General features: G+C 40.2%; 1 protein-coding gene across 7 annotated transcripts; it reads left to right on the top strand.

The window, feature by feature from the left end:
• Positions 1-1,479: 1,479 nt before the first annotated feature.
• Positions 1,480-23,172, top strand: CLEC2D (C-type lectin domain family 2 member D). Of its 7 annotated transcripts, none has more exons than XM_004006887.6 (6): positions 1,480-1,680; positions 12,111-12,239; positions 13,490-13,665; positions 14,238-14,344; positions 16,342-16,448; positions 19,791-23,172. In XM_004006887.6, exons 1-6 carry the CDS (start codon positions 1,482-1,484, stop codon positions 19,799-19,801), a joined length of 729 nt encoding a protein of 242 aa, XP_004006936.2. In that variant the 5' UTR covers positions 1,480-1,481; the 3' UTR covers positions 19,802-23,172. The 7 variants fall into 7 exon arrangements, with proteins under 7 accessions (XP_004006936.2, XP_042103497.1, XP_027823704.1 ...); XM_042247563.2 differs by having other exon boundaries at positions 19,773-23,172; XM_004006888.6 differs by lacking the exon at positions 1,480-1,680 and adding an exon at positions 4,924-5,065.
• The last annotated feature ends 1,742 nt before the right edge of the window (positions 23,173-24,914 follow it).

Genomic DNA, 24,914 nt, shown 5'->3' with positions numbered 1-24,914 from the left:
ATCCTCAGGGTTGAAATCTTATCACCCCACAAAAGTCCAAAAAAGGGTAATGTAGACATTATATATATTATATTATATATATATTATATATATATATATATAATATATATATTTGCTGCTGCTGTTGTTTAGTCACTAGTCCAGTTCAGTTCAGTTCAGTCACTCAGTCGTGTCCGACTCTTTGTGACCCCATGAATCGCAGCACCCCAGGCCTCCCTGTCCATCACCATCTCCCTGAGTTCACTCAGACTCATGTCAACTCTTCACATGAGGTGGCCAAAGTACTGGAGTTGTTTAGTCGCTAAGTTCTGTCCAATTCTTTTGCGACCCCATGGACTTTAGCCCACCAGGCTCCTCTGTCCATGGGATTTCGCCAGCAAGAATATTGGACTGGGTTGCCATTTTCTTCACCAAAGGATCTTCCTGGACTGAGGATTGAACCTGCTTCTCCTGCATTGTCAGGAAGGTTCTTCATCACAGAGCCACCAGGGAAGCCTGATTATGTATTTAAGATCTTTCGAAAATAAAAATGGAGTAACTATAGTTCACACATACAAAATGGAGCCAGATGGCCTTAGGTGGAGGTAGTTTCAGATGCAGTCTTGCATCTGAGAACTTGCAGATGCATCACTGAGAACTTAAACTTTCTGAATTCTATCAAACTCAAGACCATCCCCAGACATGTTCAAAATAGTATCTGCAGGCAGTGCCAGGTGCAAACACAGTTTCAAAGTGCCTCCCTCCTACACCTGCAAATGTGTCACCGTTTTGAACGCCAAACAACTCCTGTTTAAACAAGCATTCCTATTTCTTCCCAACTCTAGTCCTAGTTCCTAACAATTTATATGACCTTGTAGTTTTTGGCCTTTATAACCTTTCCTCATTTTGTAGCCTCAGAACATATTAGCCTGGGGTTTTGGTCTGTGTATGATCCCCTGAGAACAGTGGTGCTAACAAGCCACAAATCAACACCTTTTAGAGGAGGTTTGTGTGTGGGTGACTACATACAACAGGGTTTCTATTCTCAGGGGTCTTGGTTACCACAGGTTGAACCTCAGAGAGACAGACAGAGCCTTGTCCCCATCTCTGCTAGGCCAGGGAGACTCGCAGGCTGTGGAGCTTCATGCAGACTTTCTCCTGCTAGGAAGGGACCCAGCCTGGCAGACAGCCTGAGCAGAGGGCTGTCCTCTTAGATCCCCCGTTAGTCCACCAGGTCCCCATCAGGTGTTTGGTAGGTTGGAAAGGAGCCAAAGACCTTTCAACGGCAGGCATACTGTTTACAAGTGTTCTGACTTTCTTTTCTGCCTCAGCATCCTGAGAAATGAAACACAGGAAGTGGGGCCTAACATCTAGGGCGGAGCACGGAAGGTGGAGGGTGGTGGGGAGGGAGCATTATCTAGTACCATCCGCTCTATGGGCGTAATTTCCCACGCCCTGCATCCGGTGTCTCTCTTAGACCTTGGCAGACGGTTGTAACCTGAATGTGGGAGACAGCCGCGGATGGAGAGGGATGTGGTCACCCCACAGGGAAGCTAGAGGTGCCGGGAGAGGGTGGCGGTCGCAGCCCTGAGACGCCGCATCCCCCTGTTTGGCCACCTCTGGTCCAGAGCAAAGCCATAGTGAAAAAGAAACCGCTACCGAGAGGAGAAGAGAAAGAAGAAACTGCCTTCTTGGTCTCAAGTAGGTTGCACTCTCCAGGGCTGTCCCAATACGGGGTGAACATCTGGCCTGGTTGCGTGATTTGAAAAATATTTGACTTGATTTCTCTCCAGATGGCTGTGCACCTAAGCTTCCCTCTTCATAGGCGTTTGCACAACTTTAGTGGGTGACTGGGAGATTCCTTAGGGTGAGCTCTGTGGTCTAGGGATTAAGGGCTTTGAAAGGCTGAGAGGGGGCAGCAGGTGTTCTTAGGGACCTGGTTCAGTCTTTCCCCTTTTTATGTCTCTGTCTGCCTAGCTCCCATGATTGTATCTTAATTGAAAAGTTGAGATCCCTTTGGAGCTGGCCTGAATTATGCTCTTTTCCAGAAACACGAAGGTCCCAGTGTTCTTGGGGAGACTTGTCTTTCCGCTTTGACTGAAGAGCCTTAAGCTTCCCGGGACAGAATAAGGGTGTGTTAAAAAAAAAAAAGTTCCCTTCCTGGTGTCATGCAGGTTAAGTATGTCGCCATTTTCATAATGCATTGCTTTTAGTAACTGAAATTTCAGGAACAAAGACCTGATTGAGAATAAGAGGCATTTTTTTGGCTGGATTGTTAGAGCCCCAGCTTGGAGACACAGATGCAGGAAGCTCTGAGTTGTGACTGACACACTTAAAAAAAAGGAGGAAGTTTATTTATTTTTCTAAATGAGAGAAGCCATGGGTTCATTACAGAACTTGTTTCTCAAGCATTAAAACTTCAGTTGATGAGAAGTGAAGTGTGTTAAGCAAGGACTTGTTCCATGAACACAGGAAAGGGAGGGAGGGAGATCTTTAGGGAGACAACAAGATTTCTCGGGGTACCATGAGGCCACAGAAATCGGCAGGTGTTGCTCTGTCCTTTTTTATGGCACAATACAAAGATACAAAGAAGTTCTAGTCCTTTAATTCTGAAATTGGACCCATGCCTTCCAACTCCATTTTTGTATGCTGACCACTTCATTATAATTATAATGATCACTATTATAATTTCAATTTGTCATTGCTCTTAGCTCTGTCAGATTTTCGGTGGTACTATAAACCGTGATCTTTTAAAATGTTCCTGTCTTCACTAGACACCAGAGAAGATACTAACCTTGCCTCAGCTATTCTGGAAAATCCATCCAGACCTCTCCCACACAAGACCCAGGTGCCTGCTTCATCCTCTTCATCAGAATTTGCAGAGCTTTTGTTTCTCAGCACCTACCATAGTAGTAACAATCTGCAGATATTTGGTGACTGGATAAGACGTGATTAGTAATGCAAAAAACTATGGAAAAAATGAGGCTGCCACTCTGACTAGATATATTACACAGCTGCTATAATAGATAACCTAAATTTTGTTGATAGCACAGTGTATATTTACTTAACACTCATGTAGCTGTGAAATATAGGTGTTTCTAGTTAGAACGCAGCTTTCTTCCACATGGAAATTCAGGGACATAAGTTTCTTTTATCTTGAGGTTGTGCTACCTCTAAGGTCTCCTTGTTGTTGTTGTTTTTTTTTTTCACGAACAGAGAAAGACAAAGGTTTTTGTGAAGACATATCTGAGCTTAGGTGACCTCAACCTGCAGGGACTTGAAATAGGACTTTGGTTTCTGGCCAGAGATTGGAGTCTGGCCAAGTGTTGAATCCTGGCCATTAGGATTCGTTTCCAGAAAATGAATTTCCACAGAGAAACAAAAACTAGTGAAACAAGTGAAAGATTTATTAGGAGGGAAAAGGGTACACGTGCATAGGCACACACTGGCAAGTCCAGAGCATCGGGTCCTTGTAGTTTGAATCACTTTTATGCAATTTTCTTCTGGGTTTCCTGTGGCCTAACATCCTGCTTTGGCTGATTCTGAGTCCATATTTGGTATATATCAGTGTCCTTCCATGTGTGTACCCACATTTCTTAGCCAAGATGGATTCTAGTGAAGAGGCCTGTGGACAGGTTGACATTACTCCCTTTTTGATCTACAAAGAGCCTTGCTGCAGGTGTATTCTTGGAAAGGTCCTCTGAACCTTGAGAATGAGAAAAGTACTATCTCATATCTGGGCAGGGCTCAGCTCCTCCTCCTCTTTATCTTGGGGTATCTATCCACAGGGGACAAAGTCCAGCTGTACAGCCCCAGGTCCATTTAGCTCCTGCCTCATGTACATTTCCGAAAGCACAAGAGATGACTCTACATATGGCCACCTGATGTGAAGAGTCCAGTCATTGGAAAAGACCCTGATTCTGGGAAAGATTGAAGGCAGGAGGAGAAGGGGATGACAGAGGATGAGATGGTTGGATGACATCACTGATTCAACAGACATGAGTTTGAGCAAGCTCCAGGAGATGGTGAAGGACAGGGAAACCTGGTGTGTTGCAGTCCACGGGGTCACAAAGAGTTGGACATGACTGAGTGACTGGACAACAAAAACATGTACATTTTTGGAAGGTCTACACCCAGTGACATAGTGACTAGTTGCTAAGTCACGTCCAACTCTTTGTAACCTCGAGGACTGTAGCACACCAGGCTCCTCGGTCCTCCAGTTTCCTCCAGAGTTTGCTCAGATTCATGTTCATTGACTCAGTGATACTATCTGACCATCTGATCCTCTGGCACCCCTTTCCCCTTTTGCTTTCTGAAAAGACCCATCATTGGGGTCTTTTCCAATGAGTAAGTTCTTCACATCAGGTGGCCACAGTATTGTAGCTTCAGCAACAGTCCTTCCAACGAATGTTCAGGACTGATTTGCTTTAGAATTGACTGGTGTGATCATCTTCTTGCCATCCAAGGGACTCTCAAGAGTCTTATCCAACACCACAGTTCAAATGCATCAGTTCTTTGGTGCTCAGCTTTCTTTATAGTCCAACTCTCACATCCATACATGACTACTGGAAGAAACATAGCTTTGACTAGATGGACCTTTGTTGGCAAAGTAATGTCTCTGCGTTTTAATATGCTGTCTAGGTTGGTCATAGCTTTTCTTCCAAGGAGGAAGCATCTTTGAATTTCATGGCTGCAGTCACCATCTGCAATGATTTTGGAGGCCAAGAAAATAAAGACTGTCACTGATTCCATTGTTTCCCCATCTATTTGCCATGAAATAATGGGACTGGATGCCATAATCTTAGATTTTTGAGTGTTGAATTTTAAGCCAGCTTTTTCACTCACTTTCATCAAGAGGCTCTTTTGCAATGAGAGGTGGAGTCTAAACTGAGAGGTTACTAGTTTCCTTTTCAGCCAAATGTTAACAGAAGTTCCTTTCAATTCACATTTCCTGCTTTGCAACTGCTGAGGAAAGATACCACCAAATCCCTTTTTTCAAACAGAAACATGACAACGACAGAGGTGTCTTTAAAAATCTTAGAGACAGACCCTACCTATAGAGCGAACATGGAGGAGAGGAGATCTGGTAAGGTAAAATTGATAAACTTTGACAAAACAAAACAGGAGTTGGGGAGGGGAGTTCTTATACTACTGATCACTGACAGCATAGTAGCAATTGTGCTTCAGAGGTATCAGTACTTCACAGTTAACCTCCATAGAAGAAGAGATGTTTTGAGGGACTAGAGGTGGGTGAGAGGGCAGGTGTGTAATTGTTACGTTAGTTATTCTGGTACTGGATATGTTACTTAAATATTACTGCACAGTGAATTATGTTATAGGAGGTTAAGAGAAAAATGGTCTGTGGCTTTTGTTTTCAATTAGTCTTCGTATTTTCTCCAGGTTGCTGGCTACTTGCATTCTGGCAACTCACATTATGATGTTAAATAACAGATGATTATATCCCAGAGTGATGGCAAACAGACACCAACAATTTTGTAATGCATAAACTAATAAAAGTTACCCATACCTCCTATATAGCACAGGGAACTCTGCTCAATATTATGTGACAACCTAAGTGAGAAAAGAATTTGAAAAAGAATAAACACATGTATATGTTAAAAAAAAATTAACCATGACACTTATGCTGTAGTCTGTTTGAAACTAGTAATAATATATTTGGAATCTGTTATTTGTTAGACACAGAGCTGCAAAGACAAATTGTATTTAGACTCTGCCTGCAGGGCTTCATTACCTCAGGGACAGACAAATGAGTTACTACAATTTGATGTGATTTGTACTACAAGATATTTAATAAAACCTAGGGAATTGGTGATGGCTTTACTTGTGAAGTGACTTTTGATCTGGGCTTTGAATGAGTCGTCACATTTTCTGGAAGAAATATGAGTAAAAGTCACAATTTTTTGTTAAAAAAAAAAAAACTAAACAAATATATATTTTCTTACCCTTGGGCACAAAACTGTCCTGAAAAATTTCCTTTTGGAATTAAGGGTAAATGTGATTTTCAGTGATATCATTAAGTGTTCCAGATGAAATCTATTGAGGCTCATTTATGTGTTCAAATGACTTTCCCTTTGTCTCTCCCTCTGGCTTTCTCCAGCTTTCCCAAGTGGTTCAGTAGGTAAAGAATCTTCCTACAATTGAGGAGATGCAGGTTTGATCACTGGTTGGGGAAGATCCTCTGGAGTAGGGCATGGCAACCCACCCCAGTATTCTTGCCTGGAGAATCTCATGGACAGTGGAGCCTGGCGGTCTATAGACCATGCGGTCACAAAGAGTCAGACATGACTGAAGTGACTGAGCATGCATGCAGTGTCTCTCTCTTGCTTTATGTCTCTCTCTGTCTCATGGGCTCTGATGTACTTCTGTGTTCTCTCTCTTGTTTTTCATTCTCTGGACTTTTGATTATAGCACATCTTCAGCTAAGCTTTATATCATCCTATTTAGAATACATTACCAAAGTAGTTTATATAATGTGTCTTACCAGAAATTTTCAGAAGTGATCATAAAAATGAAATGAGCATCTTTTAAACATAACCATTTTAGTTAAATTAAGAGATTTCCTGGTGGCTCAGATAGTATAGAGTCTGCCTGCATATGGGAAACCTAAGTTTGATCCCTGGGTCAGGAAGATTCCATGGAGAAGGAAATGGCAACCCACTCCAGTATTCTTGTCTGGAAAATCCCCTAGAAGAGGACACCAGTCTCTTCTGTTTATGAGAATCTAAAGGCAAGAATCCTGGAGTGGGTTGCCATGTCCTCCTCCAGGGGATCTTCTGGACCCAGCAATCAAACCCGGGTCTCTAATGTCTCCTGCATTGGCAGGTGGGTTCTTTACTACTAGTGCAACTTGGGAGCTGAGAATTAATTTCTTATTGTTCTCTAAAGAGACTTTGTTTGATAAAATCATGAATAATTATTGACTTTTAAAAAGTTACCTGCAAAAACTGAGACTATTGGTGTATAGATCCTCTGTAATTTAATTTCTGTTTTTTTAAATTTTAATCTTTGATAATTTAAAAGCAGATGTAGAGTTTGAAACTAGGAATTGGACCTAAATCTATCCACCAGCAAATTCTTTAGCATTTTTAGTTTATATTAAATTTGATGATGAAGAGAAAGAATATAGCTTATGCATGTTTGCTCTTCAGTCCAGTAGAAAGGATACTTTTTATAGCTTTTACTGAACTTCTATTTTCTGCTCAAAATTTGCATTTCCTTCTTTCTTCTTCCATTCTCCCCTCTCTCTGAGCTTAACTTTTTATCTGGGACAATAGGATATTGTAGTTCCTGAAACACAGGGCTCATGCTTAATGCTTAGTGAAAGCAAAAGTTCTTGCCAAATGTTGATGTTTTACTAGCTAAGCCATGTAGGTGAAACTACTTGAGCAGTGCGAAGGTGAAATCTATTTTCTTTTAAATTTAAACTGTCCCTGTAAGTTAAATAAGTTTTCTAGGACATGAAACTAAAAATTAAAACCAGTAGATCAGTAATTATGCTCCAATTAATATAAATAAATAAATTTAAAAAGCAAGCATCATTCGGTTCAGTTCAGTCACTCAGTCGTGTCCGACTTCTTTGTGACCCCATGAATCGCAGCACGTCAGGCCTCCTTGCAGCACGTCAGGCCTCCTTGTGCATCACCAACTCCTGGAGTTGACCCAAACTCATGTGTATCGAGTCAGTGATGGCATCCAGCCATCTCATCATCTGTCGTCCCCTTCTCCTCCTGCCCCCAATCCCTCCCAGCATCAGGGTTTTTTCCAATGAGTCAACTCTTTGTATGAGGTGGCCAATGTATTGGAGTTTCAGCCTCAGCATCAGTCCTTCCAGTGAACACCCAGGAGTGGTCTCCTTTAGGATGGACTCGTTGGATCTCATATATTATTGCATATGTATGGAATCTAGAAAAATGGTACTGATGAATGCATTTACAGGGCAGGAATGGAGACCCAGGGGAAGGCGAGTAGGACAAACTGAGAGAGTAGCATGGAGATATATACACTACCATCTGCAAAATGGATAGCTAGTGGGAAGCAAATTGAATATTCAAATTAGCTTATCTAATACTCACATATTAGAGTTTAAAAAGGATCCATTTATCCACTTCCAGTTCTTCTCTGATAATGTAAAATTTAATCCAATCCAAAACAGAATTTCTTCTTTGTTTATCAGATTTTGTATGAGTCTCTGTAAATGAAACAGAAGAAATGACTGAATACTGAATCTGTTTATCTGTTGCTGGTTTGCATTCTTATGCTCATCCTCTGAACTATCACCTCTTCTATGAGGCCTTTCCTGACTCCCTGTTGGAGTTAATTAATCCTTATTTGTGATATTTCTATTTGTTCATTTATATATTAATATATACAAATGTTTATGTTTATATTGTTGTATTCATTACATTATATTTATTTTGTTTTCATGTCTATTTAGTCTCTCAGATTGTGAACTTCTTGAAGTCAAAGTTGATATTTTCATCTGCATAGAACCCTTAAGGCTAAAGCACAAAGATCTTGATGTGGCTAGAAGTCAGTGCTAAGTTGTATTAAGGTATTTTAGTTAATTATTTACCAGTTCTTCCTTATCTTGAATAAGCAGCAGACTGGATTCTCTTGTGGAACAGTCAGCTAGACTGTCATTCCAAGGTTTGGAAGTTTCATGGAAATACAAGCATTTATCTCGGATTTGTTGCCAAGGCATTGAGCACATTAACGGAACTGATCTCTCTAAAGTAAGAAAGAAGGGGGATAATAAAGTAAGAAAGAGGAAGAAAAAATAAATGTAATGTTTCTAACCTGTCCCCACCCTACTAACACTAACGCATGCACTAGTCATCATAAATTCAGGAAAGACTTTGCTCATCGCTGTGAGGACAATTATGTATTTAGAATTTAATATAACTGTGAAGCTTTTGAGACCATTGTTCATTCTGCTACTAAGGTTTGAAAAATAGTGACCAGTGAAAACACTAACAGACTGAATAACTTGTTCAAGTGTTCAAGTCCACACAAGCAGTTGGTGATAGAGACAAAACTCTTTCTAGGATTCCTTAAATTTCTCACCTGTGCTCTTTCTACTCCATGGACAACAATATCAAAATCATCTAAAAAATACACTTGAAACAATATAACTTGAAAGCAAATAATAATTCATAAGTTTATGGCAAATACCATGGAGAAAAATTATAAAAAATTTCTGATACTAAATTATATATTTGAATATCCAGTTCAACTCAGTTACTCAGTCTTGTCTGACTCTGTGAACCCATGGATTGAAGCATGGGGGTTCCTTGTCCATCATCAACTCCCAGAACTAGCTCAAACTCATGTCCATCAAGTCGGTGATGCCATCCAACCATCTCAACCTCTGTCATCCCCTTCTCCTTCTGCCTTCAATCTTTCCCAGCATCAGGGTCTTACTTTGGTCAGGGCTCTGTGATGATCTAGAGGGGTGGGATGGGAGGGTGGGAGGAGGCTCAAGAGGGAGGGGATATATGTATATTATAGCTGATTCATGCTGTTGTATAGCAGAAACCAGCACAACATTGTAAAACAACTATCCTTCAATTAGAAATAAATTTTTTAAAAAAGTCATTCTTTTGGTATACACTTCTAGTTTTGACAAATACATATAGTTGTGTAGCCACATCACAATCATTATAAAGAACAGTTCCACCCGCACCCACACCTTTGTAAACATTGCTTTCCTCTCTGTCCACCTTTTAATAAAAACTGATCTGTTATCTTTTCTTATACTCTTGCTTTAGAAGAATGTCGAGGGGGTCTGACTTTTTTCACTAAGCATCGTGCATTTGAAATTCATCCATATTGTACTGTGTTATCAATAGCGTAGTGTTAAGAAAGAGAGAGATTATTTACAAGGACTCCTGCAATAGGAAGAATGCTCTAAAAAAGGTTCTCATTTTATAAATAGGTCAAGAAGTGGGTTGGACACTTGTGGGGGAAGAGAGCATGAAGTGTAAAGAGTAGATGATATCCTGAAGTTGGCACTTCCCACTTTGTGCCGGGGACACGAACTCATGGTCACACATGAGCTATGATGCATCTCACTTCTCTTTTTAGAGCTGGTTTACATTTTCAGGCAAGCCAGAGTTTGGGAATTTTGAGGGGAGACTGAGCCACACTAAAATTTAGCAAGCCAAAAAAAAACAAGAAATGAGCAACTGTGAATATAAAGTCAAGTTTTTCTTTTCTCCTAGTATCAAATGGTATTTATTTGTCTTTCTATCAGCTGAAGGATATTTGAATTGTTGCCAGTTTTGGTGATGATGAATAAAAAGGTAAAGCGATAGCCACTCAGTTGTGTCTGACTCTTTGTGACCCCATGGGCTACACAGTCCATTGAATTCTGCAGGCCAGAATACTGGAGTGGGTAGCCTTTCCCTTCTCCAAGGGATCTTTCCAAGCCAGGGATTGAATTCAGGTCTCCCACATTTACAGGTGGATTCTTTACCAGCTGAACCACGAGGGAAGCCTGATAATGAATAAAGTTAATATAAATATTCAAGTCTAGGTTTTTGTGTAAATGGAAATTTTCATTCCTCTTGCATAGATACCAAGGGATTCTTACATTGCTAGGGCATATGGTAAGGATATGTTCACCACACCTAACTGCCAAGCTGTTTTCCAAAGTGGCTATATAGTTATATTTCCAACAGTTCATGAGAATTCCATTTGTATCTTTTCTTCCCTGTCACTTAGTTTTGTTATTTTAACTTGTCACTCTGATGCACATATTGCGGCAGCTCACTGTATTTTCTGTTTCCCTAATGACTAGTTATATTGGTTTCTTGATTGGTGGCAGCCAGCAGGGAAGTCACAGGAGCTGCCTAGGGCTGCTAGAGTCAGCAGTCACTGGGGTGAAAGGAGGCCTAGTTCCCAGAAGCCTGCTGGGAACCTGGTGTCACAGGACTCACTTGGGTCACTGGAGCTGGTAGGCACCTGGGAGAGGGGGGCCTTGGTTGGTGAGTCTGCAGGGAGTCACACAGGGCTGCAGGAGTCAGACGGCTGGGAAAGGCAGATCTGGGATGTGTAGTGAAGGCAGGTGCTGTCTTCCTCCCCTTTTCCCACGGGGAATGGGTCTCTCTCTGTGCTGGACTGCCCAGTCCTGAGGGAAGAGTTTCGGGGGCTTGGTCCCCAGGAGTTCACTAGGAGCCAAGTGTCACAGGAGCCCCACCTGGAGCTGCTGGAGTTGGCAGGTGCAGGGGGAAGACAGGAGCCTGGGCTCCTAGGAGCCCACAGGAAGCCCTGGGTGGAAGCTGTCGAAGGCTGCATTATCTGCCTGGAATTGCTAGAGTACACAGGAGCTGGGATGAGGCAGGGGGTGGGTGTACCTGGCTCTGGGGAAGGTATTTTAATGTGCAGATAATTTTCAAATTAATATTTCTACTGGGAGGAGAGTGGATGTGACTTCTTGAAACATTTTCACTTCTTTCTAATCTCTTTGCCTTTTTAACTTTTGCCTTATTTACTTTTCTTGCCTTATTGGCACTCATAGAAACCCTAGTAAAATGTTAAATTGGATTGGTGAGAACAGGCATCCTTGCCTTGTTCCTGACCTTTGGAGGAAGGCCTTCACTTTTTCACCATGAAGTATCATGTTAGCTGCACTATTTCTATGAAAGAGAAAGTTCAGTTCATAATTTGTTGGGCTTTGTTATTTTGTATGACTGTTACATTTTTCCATATTTTATGTCATACTTACCGACATGGTCATATCCATTTCTCGTCTCTTATTCTGTTAATATGATGAATTATAGGGATTAATTTTCTAATGCTCTTCTCAGAACTTCTATTTGTTCTTTAAGGAGGTAAATCTGGATTGTTTATATGTTTCATTTTCATTCTGATTTCTGCTCTTTTCATTTCTTACTCTCTTATTAGCTCTCCAGGGGAAAAAGCTTCAGTTTCTCTTCTCTCTAGTCGCTTTTGGGCTGTGCTCATCTCTCCTGGACATGGACCTTTCGTGAGAGAGTTTGGCAATAGGGGAGGTGAGGTACAGTGGACTTTGCATGTTGATTCTGTGATAAATTTAAGTTTTTCTTTCTAATACCTCTGTGAGATTGAGATTATGACATTTGTATTTACAGGTAAAGATCTCCGAAAGAAATGCCCAGCAATTGGCTCTCCTGTTACACCTGCCAAGCTTTGCTGCTGCATCCTGATTATCTTTATCCTTGTGGCTCTAAATGTGGTGACACTTTCCACTCTTGTGGCAGGTGAGTTACCTGTTCTCCAAACCGTACCATGTTCTTTGCACATTCACATTGTCAATAAATATTTATTGAGCTCCACTATGTGCCAGGGTGTGTGAAATGCTTGAGGTGTATCAGTGAACAAAACACTCCTATTCTATTAATAGTAGGAAGATGCAGATGTTATAATATAGGGTAACATATTGAGTTGAATGTAAGTGTCCAGGGCAAGCCTCCTTGAGAAAACGACTTTTCAGCAAACTTGAAGGAGATGAAGAAGCCATTGGGTTTGTGGGGAAAGCATTCCAGATGGCAGTAGAATGAAAGGAGGAATCTCCTGGTAGGTTTGAGGAACAGCATGGAGGCTTCTACAGCTGAAGCAAGGTGAGAATGAGGAAGAGTAATGGGCTGAGGGTCAGGGAGCTCACAGCCTAATGAGTCAGGTAAAAACTGTGGCTTTTAATCTGAGTGCAGTAGGGGGTATCAGGAAGAGGGAAATTATAGGAGAGAAATGCCATGATCTGAATTCCATTGTAGAATAATATTTTGACTGCTACATTGAGAATCATGTACTGTGTATATTTATTAACATAATAGTTTTCATGGAACATTCTATTCTAAGGCAAATCCTCAATATAATAAAATCACTTGGGAAAAGCAACTGCCGCTAGTTTGTACTCAGCAAGTGATCACAGATCTCAATATTCCATTTCCCCAGAAACCGAAAAGAGTTGTTGTTTTGGCAAGCAGTGAAGTGAAGTGCAAACACATTTCCAAGTATTGAGTTTAACAGTTGGTGTTTTATAAATGACTAAGGCTGATAACATTCTAAGAGGCATTAGAAATGCACTTGAGAATATGTTCCTGGAAGTAAAATGAGAGAAAATTATGTAATTGATGGTGCCAAAATACATAAAAAGGAAAACCGTTCATTTGGAAAAAACAGACAAATTTGGGCTTGGAAAACATTTCTAAGAGTCTGTCTACCTATAGAAAATAGGCCCTGTTCAGATTTTGAGAAGAGCAAAAGATTATTAGCCAAGGCCATGAAAGTACAAGAGTCTAGTTGTTCTTTAGCATGCTCTTCTTCAAACCCCTCATTTTGGAATTCAGTTATACTGTACCTACATATACATGTACACACATGTATATTTGCATATATTAATACATACATATGTAAAAAAAGACTGACCTCAGGATGGTAAGTGGAAAAATAGATAAAATGGAAGGGAAAATTTATTTGTTATGCTTCACTGTGTCTGTCCAACTTTTAGTGAGAAGCAGAGCAACAGACTTACAAGTTCTGCTTGCCGCCTGCCCAGAAGGGTGGATTGGATTTGGGAGTAAGTGTTTTTATTTTTCTGAAGACTCAGAAAATTGGACATTCAGTCAGACATCCTGTACTTCAGTGGGAGCTGTTCTTGCTCAGTTTGAAACGGAGGAGGAGTTGGTAAGGAATATTTTTGGATCATGTTCTTTGTTAAATTCTTAGCCCCTGAGAAGGATATAGGCTGCACAGGGTGACAGCTGAAAGAAGAGGAAGGCTCCCATTCCAGGCAGACTTACGGGCTTGGAGTGCATATTAGTGCCTGATATTTCTTGGGTATGTTCTCTGCCTGGAACTCTGTGAGTCAATTTGGACACACTCTCTCATGTAATCCTCATAGTTAACCTTCAAATTAGATATATTCTTACCATTGTAAAAAAGAAGTATGGTGATCATGTAATTTATCATCCAAGTTGGGACATTTTGGGGAGTGAAAGTGACAATATTATGTTGGAACCACAGGCATAACCTGGGACTTTACCAGTCAAATTGAGATGTGTGATCACTTTAATGTAATTTAGGGTCAGAGACATTTGAGTGATTTAAGCTGAGAACTGGGGACTAGTCTTCTCCCTTCAATGTCTAAGCTTCTCAACCTTACCAGGCTGTCATCCAAAGAGAGAAGGCTGGGGGGAAGAGGACTCAAGGGTAAAATGAAGGAGACATGTGTTTTTGCTTTCTGTGTTTTATAATAGAACTTCCTGCAAAGATACAAAGGCCCTTTTGACCATTGGATTGGCCTTATCGGAGAACCATCACATCATGCTTGGAAGTGGACAGACAACTCTAAACTTGATGCCTCGTAAGTTTTTAGGCTGCCTTCTATTGTAGGAATATGTAGTTATGGGTGTGAGTTGTACTTATGGGAATGTAAATTTAATATCATGGAAGGTTTCAGGTGTAAGAAATAGAAATCCTTTGTATGCTCTTCTGTTTATTAGCAGTGCCTTTGGGAAAAGTTTGCATATCATGTTTTCAATTGAAATCTTTAGCATGAGGATGACATTAGACATAGTTCTGCATTCACTCACTGACTTAAGCTGTGCTGAAATCCATATTTAGAATGTAGAGAGAACAGCTGAGGCACTCCAGGGTCCTACAGTCTTGGAAAGCCAGGGAAGAATTGGTATCTGCAGACCCTCAGTCCACTCTGCCAGCTGCTATGTTTATTACTAAAAGGAAGGTTGTCAGGGACCCAGAGGGAATCCCTCCTGTGATAATTTATCCCTGGAAGAAACTTAGTAACACACCTTTGGTTCTGAACACTTCAGTGAAGAGATCTTCACTGTAACCATTACACTGGAACAGACAGAATGAAAAAGGGCAATTGCTTCCCTCAATCAAAGCAAAGCCTGTGTAAGAATTTACTAGTAAGTACATAATTTTATTTTCACACAGGTATAGAACAGGTCAGAAGAACAATGAAAGTCATCTTCATTGAAGGCCAATGAAAATAATCAATAATGATCAAAAATAAAATAATAGGGAAGAGTTTTATATGAGCCAAGCTGAGGACTAGGCTGGAAGGCCACCTCCCAGATCACTCTGAGAAACTGCTTCAGAGAAACAGGGTTTCTAGCCCAGTTTTATATTTTGTCAGAAGAGAGAACATTAAACAAGTCAGGATCACATTCCTTCAAGATTTCAAATGAAAAAAATTGACCAGCATATACAAGCGGGTCAGTATGGCCTTGGCACCTGGGAAGGGAGTCTTATCACTGAAGGAGGACCAGCACTAGTGTCCCCAGAAGAGAGACATTTAATCTTTATTTTTAACATGGACACTTTTTTACTTCTGGTCAATGTGCACTTTTCTTTAGTCATTAAAGCAAAACTACAATATATGTTTGATAGGCCACAAACAGGGTATTATAGATGGCCTAAAATTCAAGTTAACTCATGTATAAGCCAGAATGACTTCCCTATATTTCAACATATGAAATTTTTTTTAAATCTCCACCATGGCAGCAGTTCACTTGGCCACAACAGCGAGCACTAAATTACTAGTCAATAGCATAACTGGATTTGGGATGGGCGATGATCAGTTCAGTTCAGTCGCTCAGTCGTGTCTGACTCTTTGTGACCCCATGAATTGCAGCACGTCAGGCCTCCCTGTCCATCACCAACTCCTGGAGTTCACTCAGACTCACGTCCATCGAGTCTGTGATGTCATCCAGCCATCTCATCCTGGGTCGTCCACTTCTCCTCCTGGCCCCAATCCCTCCCAGCACCAGAGTTTTTTCCAATGAGTCAACTCTTCGTGTGAGTTGGCCAAAGTACTGGAGCTTCAGGTTTAGCATCATTCCTTCCAAAGAAATCCCAGGGTTGATATCCTTCAGAATGGACTGGTTGGATCTCCCTGCAGTCCGAGGGACTCTCAAGAGTCCTCTCCAATACCACAGTTCAAAAGCATCAATTCTTCGGTGCTCAGCCTTCTTCACAGTCCAACTCTCACATTCATACATGACCACAGGAAAAACCATAGCCTTGACTAGACGGACCTTAGTTGGCAAAGTAATGTCTCTGCTCTTGAATATACTGCCTAGGTTGGTCATAACTTTTCTTCTAAGGAGTAAGCATCCTTTAATTTCTTCTGATATTCAAGTAGGGAGTTTGAGAATATAAGGGGAATTAAGTATAGAAATGGTGTATATGTACTAAGAAGCCATATGAAGACAGATTTTCACATTTCTCTGGTTCACATTAAAAATACCTGGAGTGGGGGTGTGGAAGAATATGAGGAAGAAAGAATGCAGATGTCCAACCTATGCTTTTTAATATTTTTGTGTTTGGTTTTAGGTTTGTCGTCAGAGGAAATGGGGAATATGCCTTCCTGAATAACTTTGGAATTACTGCTAGTATCAACAGAGCTATACAGAGAAGATGGATTTGCAGCAAGACAAACAGTAATGTCTCCATACCCTTACATACTTCAAGGCCTTTTTAGGGAATTTCACACACCATTTCCAAGAGATGCATTATAGATTGCTATATACAGTTGCCACTGTATTGCCTCATCTGCCAAAAATTTATCATCAAAATTCATTTATAATATTTGCTAACAGTTAAGAAGTAAGCTATTCTAAAAAAAAAAAAGAAAAAGAAAAAGAAGTAAGCTATTCTTGAATGATATAGGGATTTGGAAGAGCAAAATTCTAAGTGTCAGACTTTATTTTGGGGGGCTCCAAAATCACTGCAGATGGTGATTGCAGCCATGAAATTAAAAGACGCTTACTCCTTGGAAAGAAAGTTATGATCAACCTAGATAGCATGTTAAAAAGCAGAGTTTGCCAACAAAGGTCCATCTAGTTAAGGCTATGGTTTTTCCAGCGGTCATGTATGGATGTGAGAGTTGGACTGTGAAGAAAGCTGAACGCCAAAGAATTGATGCTTTTGAACTGTGGTGTTGGAGAAGACTCCTGAGAGTCACTTGGACTGCAAGGAGATCCAACCAATCCATTCTAAAGGAGATCAGCCCTGGTGTTTATTGGAAGGACTGATGCTAAAGCTGAAACTCCAATACTTTGGCCACCTCATGCGAAGAGTTGACTCATTGGAAAAGCCTCTGGTGCTGTGAGGAACTGGGGACAGGAAGAGAAGGGGACGACAGAGGATGAGATGGCTGGATGGCATCACCGACTCTATGGACATGAGTCTGAGTGAACTCTGGGAGTTGGTGATGGACAGCGAGATCTAGCATACTGTGATTCATGGGGTCGCAAAGAATTGGGCACAACAGAGCAACTGAAGTGAACTGAACTGAACTGAATTCTAAGTGTTAAATATTGTATATGCTAAGTTACTTCAGTTGTGTCTGACTCTTTGTGACCCTATGGGCAGTAGCCCATCAGGCTCTTCTGTCCATGGGATTCTCCAGGCAAGAACTCTAGAGTAGGTTCCATGTCCTCCTCCAGGGGTTGAATAATATGAGTTGATACTAATATTTGAACCTCATAACTGTGAATGGATAGAGAAGCCTGACATGCTGCTGTCCATGGGGTCACAAAAATTTGGACATGACTTAGTGACTGAACAACAAAATATGAATGAATTCCTCTTTTGTTAGACAGACAGCACTTTTCTTTGCACAAATGGGACTATAAAAATGACTATGATAGCTGAAGCCATGCAAAATGATAATGAGAAATTTATAACTGACCAACGTAGATAGCATGTTGAAAAGCAGAGACATTACTTTGCCAACTAAGGTCCGTCTAGTCAAGGCTATGGTTTTTCTTGTGGTCATGTATGGATGTGAGAGTTGGACTGTGAAGAAGGCTGAGCACCGAAGAATTGATATTTTTGAACTGTGGGGTTGGAGAAGACTCTTGGGAGTCCCTTGGACTGCAAGGAGATCCAACCAGTCCATTCTGAAGGAGATCAGCCCTGGGATTTCTTTGGAAGGAATGATGCTAAAGCTGAAACTCCAGTACTTTGGCCACCTCATGTGAAGGGTTGACTCATTGGAAATGGCTCTGATGCTGGGAGGGATTGGGGGCAGGAGGAGAAGGGGACGACAGGATGAGATGGCTGGGTGGCATCACTGACTTGATGGACGTGAGTCTGAGTGAACTCCGGAAGTTGGTGATGGACAAGGAGGCCTGGCGTACTGCGATTCATGGTGTCTCAAAGAGTCGGACACGACTGAGCGACTGAAATGAGTTGCTTCTGCTGCTAAGTCACTTCAGTCGTGTCCGACTCTGTGTGACCCCATAGACAGCAGCCCACTAGGCTCCTCTGTCCCTTGGATTCTCCAGGCAAGAATACTGGAGTGGGTTGCCATTTCATTCAAAATTCTCTTACTATCATTTACAAATATATAGGGAAATTTTCAAGAGCACTGAGACTAAGGACTCCCTGGTGGTCCAGTGGCTAAGACTCCATGTTCCCAATTCAAGGGGTCTGGGTTTGACCCCTGGCCAGGGAACTAGCTCCACATGCCACAACTAGAAGATCCCATGTGCTGCAACTAAAGATTCCCACATACTGTACAACAAAGTGAATTAGCTGTACAGCAAATGGAATCTTTAGTTGCGGCATGTGGGATTATACTCCAATGGCGGTGGGGGGAGGGGGGGAACTTTACCACAAAAAGCAAAAAATAAAAATAAAAAAAATCACAGAAATTGGCAAAAAAAAAAAAAAAAGATTCCACATGTTGCAAGGAAAATTGGAGATCCCACATGCCATGACTAACATGTGATGCAGCCAAATAAATTTTTTAAAAATTACCAAGACTGGAACCCATGTATACCTGTGGCAGATTCATGTTGATGTATGGTAAAACCAATACAATATTGTAAAGTAAGTAACCTCCAATTAAAATAAATAAATTTATATTAAAAAATTGCCAAGACTAACATTTCTTTTATATTTTGTATTTTAAAACAGTAGTATTAGAAACACTGAAAAAAAAAGCTTGTTACACTTATTCTCAGTGTTCATGTTTTTACATGTTTTACAGTGTGCTAAATAAATGTATATAAATATCAATTTTTTTATTTTTTACTAGATTTAAAACATCCTGCTTTTATCCCACTTAAATCACGAATAGTTAAATACTTCTACTAATGAAGGCTGTGATACCCAAATCTCAGAACTGTTACATATTATTGAGTTTTAAGAAACAAAATGTTTTAAATTTTACAGCATTAGGTACACTGTACTGATGAGTCCCAAAAAGGACAAAATAGCAGTTTATAATGCATTCTCTCTTTCTGTGTTATTGGGTTGGCCAAAAAGTTTGTTCCAGTTTTTCCATAAGATTTTATGGAATGGAAAAACCAGAATGAACTTTTTGGTCAATCCAATACTTCCATTTCTCCCATCTCACTTGTATATTTCTCGGTTTCTTCTTTTGTAAAATCTTTGATTTACAACTATACTCTAATAAAAATTGTTAATTTCAGGTATACAGCAGAGTGAATTAGCTATGCACGTATACGTGTGCACTCTTTTATAGACTATTTCCCCTATAGAAATTCACACAGTATAGGGTAATGTTCCCTGTGCAATATAGTACATCCTTACCAATTATCTCTTTTGTAGAGAGTTGTGTGTATACGTCAGTCTCAATCTCCCAATTTATCCCTTTCCACTCCTTTACCACCAGGTAACCATAAGTTTGATTTCTACACCTGTGACTCTATTTCTATTTTGTAGATCAGTTCATTTGTACCGTTCTTTAGATACCATATATAGGCAATATCATATGATGTTTTTCTTATCAGTTTCTTCTTGTTGTGCAGTCACCCAGTGATGTCCGACTTTTTGTGACCCCATGGACTGCAGAACTGGAGAAGAAAATGGTAACGCACTCCATTATTCTCGCCTGGAGAATCCCATGGACAGAGGAGCCTGATGGGGTCGCAAAGAGTCAGGCACAACTGTAATGACTTGGTTTGGTGTGGCAGGGACTGCAGAACACGAGGCTTTGTAATTCTATGCAGTTTTTGACAATATTTAGTTTTGTATCTATTTTTATATATTGTATACCAATATTTTTATACATACTTGAGATTATGTCTTTGTTTTATTTTTTTCTTGTCTTATAATCATTTTGCCTTAGGTTTTCTTAGATGCCTAGACTATATCTAGCTCAGTTCTATATTCTATTTTCTTGGTTTCTGCTACTTTTTTTTTTTATAAAGAAAGCTAAATTTCCACAGAAATCTGGAAGATAAAATAAATTAATGAATAGATTTTGTATTGATAAACTTGATGTGATTAGCTTACAAAAGATATTTCAGTCAAATTGTGACCCTAAATGACTTAGTATTCTTTTACAAACTAGTTTTCAAACCATGTGTCTAAAGCATGCATTCCATTTTTTAGCTATGAACTTTAAAATTATATAGCCACTCAAAGCAGAGTTTCTTCACATGAAAAATAAATACAATTACTAGTTTCACAGGATAGGCTCCCCTCTAGTTGCAGTATGGGGGCTACTCTCTAGTTGTGGTGTGTGGGCTTCTCATTGCAGTGGCTTCTCTTGTTGCAGAAAGTGGGCTCTAGGGCACCAGGGCTCAATAATTTTGGTACACAGTCTTTGTTTCCCCAAGGCGCATGGAATCCTCTCAGACCAGGGATCAGACCTGTGTCCCCTGTCTTGGCAGGCAGATTCTTAACCACTGGTCCACGAGGGAAGACCAATAAATAGTTTTCTCCTATCACTGCTCTATGGAAATAAAATTGAAAAGAACAGCAATTATTCTGGAACATCTAAGAGATGACAAGTCCACTGTCACTTTCCTATTGGCACTAGCAGAAAGTCAAGGAAGAGAATGAATCAGTTTCTAACACATCAGTGGAAATCACTGCTGATTGAATTAATCATTCAAATGTCATGTAGGAACAAGCTTGTAAAATTACACAGAAACACATCTATATCATTTGAGACTTACCCATTCTTCCTCTTTAAGTTTATTTTGATTCATTCTTTATCTTATAACCAGAGGGATTATTCCAATCCAAAGTATGATCTGGTCACTCCTTTGAATAAAATATTTTAATGACTTCTCCTTTACTCTCACTATACTATGCAAACTCCTAATAGTAATCACGGTCATATAATATAATTATGTCACTGCCTCCCCCAAATATAAAAAAGAAAAGCCTCCTAGAATTAATGAGTGAGCCCAGCAAGATTACAGAATGCAAGTCCAAGACACAAAAAATTAATTTATATACTAATAGTTAACATGGAAACAAGTGAAAAACACAATAGTATCTATAATCATTCCTAAGAAATGAAATACTTGTGTACAAAATTTAAACATTTTCAGGATATGAATGCCAAAATTTTAAATTGCCAATGAAAAAATGAAACAAAACTAGATAAATGGAGCTGAAGACTGTATTTGTGGATTTGAAGGCTTTGTTGTTGCTGTTCAGTCACTAAGTTGTGTCCAACTCTTTGTGATCCCATGGGCTGCAGCATGCCAGGCTTGCCTGTTCTTCACGGTCTCTCTGAGTTTGCTCAAACTCATGTCCACTGAGTTGGTGATGCCATCCAGCCATCTCATCCTCAGTCACCCCCTTCTCCTGCTGCCCTCAATCTTTCAGAGTATCAGAGTCTTTTTCATTGCCTCAGGTGGCCAAAGTTTGGGGCATCAGCTTCAGCGTCAGTTTTTCCAATGAATACTCAGGGTTGATCTCCTTTAGGATTGACTAGTTTGATTTCTTCATTGTCCAAGGGACTCTCAAGAGTCTTCTTCAGCACCACAATTCAAAAGCGTCAATTCTTTGGTGTTCACCCTTCATTATGATCCAACTCACATAATTTATACATGACTACTGGAAAAAACATAACTTTCACTATATAGACCTTTGTCGGCAAAGTGATGTCTCTGCTTTTTAATATGCTGTCTAGCTTTCTCAGCTTTTCTTCCAAGGAACAAATGTCTTTTGATTTCATGGCTGCAGTCACTGTCTGCAGTGATTTTGGAGCCCAAGAAATAAAATTTGCCACTGTTTCCATCTTCTCCCCATCTATTTGCCATGAAGTAATGAGATCAGTTGCCAGGATCTTAGTTTCATGCCAGGATCCAGCATGGGCCATCCCACCCATGACAAGGTCATGCAGAAGAGACCTGATAAGCGAGGCTTAAAGCTCAATATTCAGAAAACAAAGATCATGGCATCCGGTCCCATCACTTTATGGGAAATAGATGGGGAAACAGTGGAAGCAGTGTCAGACTTTATTTTTGGGGGCTCCAAAATCACTGCAGATGGTGACTGAAGCCATGAAATTAAAAGATGCTTACTCCTTGGAAGAAAAAGTTATGACCAACCTAGATAGCATATTCAAAAGCAGACTCCGTCTAGTCAAGGCTATGGTTTTCCAGTGGTCATGTATGGATGTGAGAGTTGGACTGTGAAGAAGGCTGAGTGCTGAAGAATTGATGCTTTTGAACTGTGGTGTTGGAGAAGACTCTTGAGAGTCCCTTGGACTGCAAGGAGGTCCAACCAGTCCATTCTGAAGGAGATCAGCCCTGGGGTTCCTTTGGAAGGAATGATACTAAAGCTGAAACTCCAGTACTTTGGCCACCTCATGTGAAGAGTTGACTCACTGGGAAAGACTTTGATGCTGGGAAGCATTGGGGGCAGGAGGAGAAGGGGACAACAAAAGATGAGATGGCTGGATGGCATCACTGACTTGATGGATGTGAGTCTGAGTGAACTCAGAATGTAAGTAAGAAATGGAATATAAGAAAAACAAGTGTAGCCTTGAAATTAACCACATCAGACCTATGACCTAATTGGTTCTTTCTTGTAACTCACTGTACCTTTGCTCCGTGAGAAATATAACTCTGTTTAGCATTTTCTGAGGCTGACATAGATTAGAACTATAAAGAAAAAACACTTTGAGGGAAAGTAAGTTTTCTGGTTGAGCAGCCTTTATCAAAAGAGGGTCATAAAATGTCCACAGGCCTCCAAGGCCAGAAGGTAATGTGCACAACATCATTTGTGGGAAAGGTATGCAGAAAAAATCCTGGCTTCAATAAGGGCAAAACTGCTGGAGTGTTTGGGCTGATTCTGCATGACCTTGTATCTTTCATTTCCCTCTATGTACAAGTCAAGGTATAAAAGTCCCTTTTGAAAATAAAGTTACAGGCCTCACTCACTGAAGCTTGGTCACCCTGTGTCTTTTTTTTTTTTTTCTTTCTCTCTCTTACTCTCTTTTTCAGGCTGATCCCTTGGAGCATAGAGGCTCTCTGAGTTCACTTATCTACCTGGGTTTCTAAGACCTGTACGGGAAGGCATTCTGCATCTTCACTCCCTCGGGAGACCGAGGAGTGAAGGACTGAACTGAAGGACTCAAGGGGCTCCCTAGACCAGCTCGAGCATCTACCCCCAAACCATAATCTGTCTGTCTTACTATTTTGTGCCTTTCACCAACTCTCCTGACGTTAACAGGGGGCTATCCTGTTAGGTAAGTGATGCTTTAGTTTTGTTGCAAAAGCCTGTAATCACAGCCCCTGCTCATAGAGGGATAGCCATGCCTAAGTTTATTGATAGTTGTGTGGTTGGTGTTAATGAGCGGGGTAATAGGCCTAATAGGTTTGTTGACCCAATAAATAGAATTAAGGATATTAACATTAATGCCCATGTTTGTCCTTTGGCATTGTGAATACTTATCATTTGTTTTGACACAAGTTGAAGCATTCATTGTTGGAGGGAGATGAGGCGGTTATTAACTAGTCGATTTGATGTTGGAAATAATAAGCTAGGAAATAAAACAATGAGGGTAACAAGGGGGAGGCCTAGTATTATAGGGGCAATGAAAGAGGCAAATAGATTTTCGTTCATTTTGTTTCTCAAGGGGTGTTTTGTTTTGGTGTTTTGTTGATGTTAATTCTGGGTTGTAGTAGAAATTATGTTTTGAAATTTTTAATTGGAAAATAATAAAGAGGACTAAGAATATTGATAGGATTATTGTAAGTCACGTTGATGTGTCTAGTTGTGGCATGTCACCAAGGAGAGTATTGTGCTCTCAGTCTTTAACTTAACAGGTTAACGCTGGCATAACTTCTTGATGATTTTATAGTATTGATGCAGATCATTTTTCAAAATATTTTAGTGGAACTAGTTCAAGAACAATTGGCATAAAGCTATGATTTGATCCACAGATTTCTGAGCATTGGCCATAGTATAAGCCTGGTCAGGTTGATATAAGAGTTGTTTGATTTAAACGACCTGGAATTGTGTCTGTTTTTAGTCCTAAGGAAGGTACAGCCCATGAGTGTAATACGTCTTCTGAGGAGATTAACATTCGAATTGTTATCTCTACAGGTAATACAATTTGGTTATCTATTTCCAGTAGTCATAATTCTCCTGGTTTCAATTCTGATGTTGGAATTATGTAGGAGTCGAAGCTCAAGTCTTCATAGTCTGTATATTCATAGCTTCAGTATCATTGATGTCCTATAGTTTTTACTGTGAGAGATGGGTTATTAATCTCATCTATTATGTACAGAATTCCTAAAGATGGAAGGGCAATTAGAATCAAAATAATGGCTGGTAAAATGGTTCAGATTGTTTCTACTTCTTGTGCATCTATAGTGCTGGTATGAGTTAATTTTGTTGTTAGTATTAGTGAAATAATATAAAGTACTAGTGAGCTGATTAAAAAGACGATTATTAGCATATGGTCATGGAAATGCAATAGTTCTTCTATAATAGGTGATGTTGCATCTTGAAATCCTAGTTGTATAGGATATGCCATATGAAGTGTACAGGATTTTCACCTGTAATTTAACCTTGACAAGGTTACGTAATGTTTTACTAACATCTCATTAATTGAGAGAGACATAGTGGCTATGGTGTTGGCTTGAAACCAATAGCAGGGGGTTCGATTCCTTCCTTTCTTA

This window comes from Ovis aries, chromosome 3 (assembly GCF_016772045.2).
Source record: "Ovis aries strain OAR_USU_Benz2616 breed Rambouillet chromosome 3, ARS-UI_Ramb_v3.0, whole genome shotgun sequence".
Classification (NCBI taxonomy): domain Eukaryota; kingdom Metazoa; phylum Chordata; class Mammalia; order Artiodactyla; family Bovidae; genus Ovis; species Ovis aries.
This window is presented reverse-complemented; position numbering and strand designations above follow the sequence as displayed.

Coding starts and splice junctions, on each gene's coding strand:
- CLEC2D (XM_012175432.5), top strand. CDS start 1,482: ATGTGGGAGACAGCCGCGGATGGAGAGGGATGTGGTCACCCCACAGGG. Junction 1,681..12,110: donor AACTGCCTTCTTGGTCTCAA/GTAGGTTGCACT, acceptor TTGTATTTACAG/GTAAAGATCTCCGAAAGAAA. Junction 13,666..14,237: donor TTGAAACGGAGGAGGAGTTG/GTAAGGAATATT, acceptor GTTTTATAATAG/AACTTCCTGCAAAGATACAA.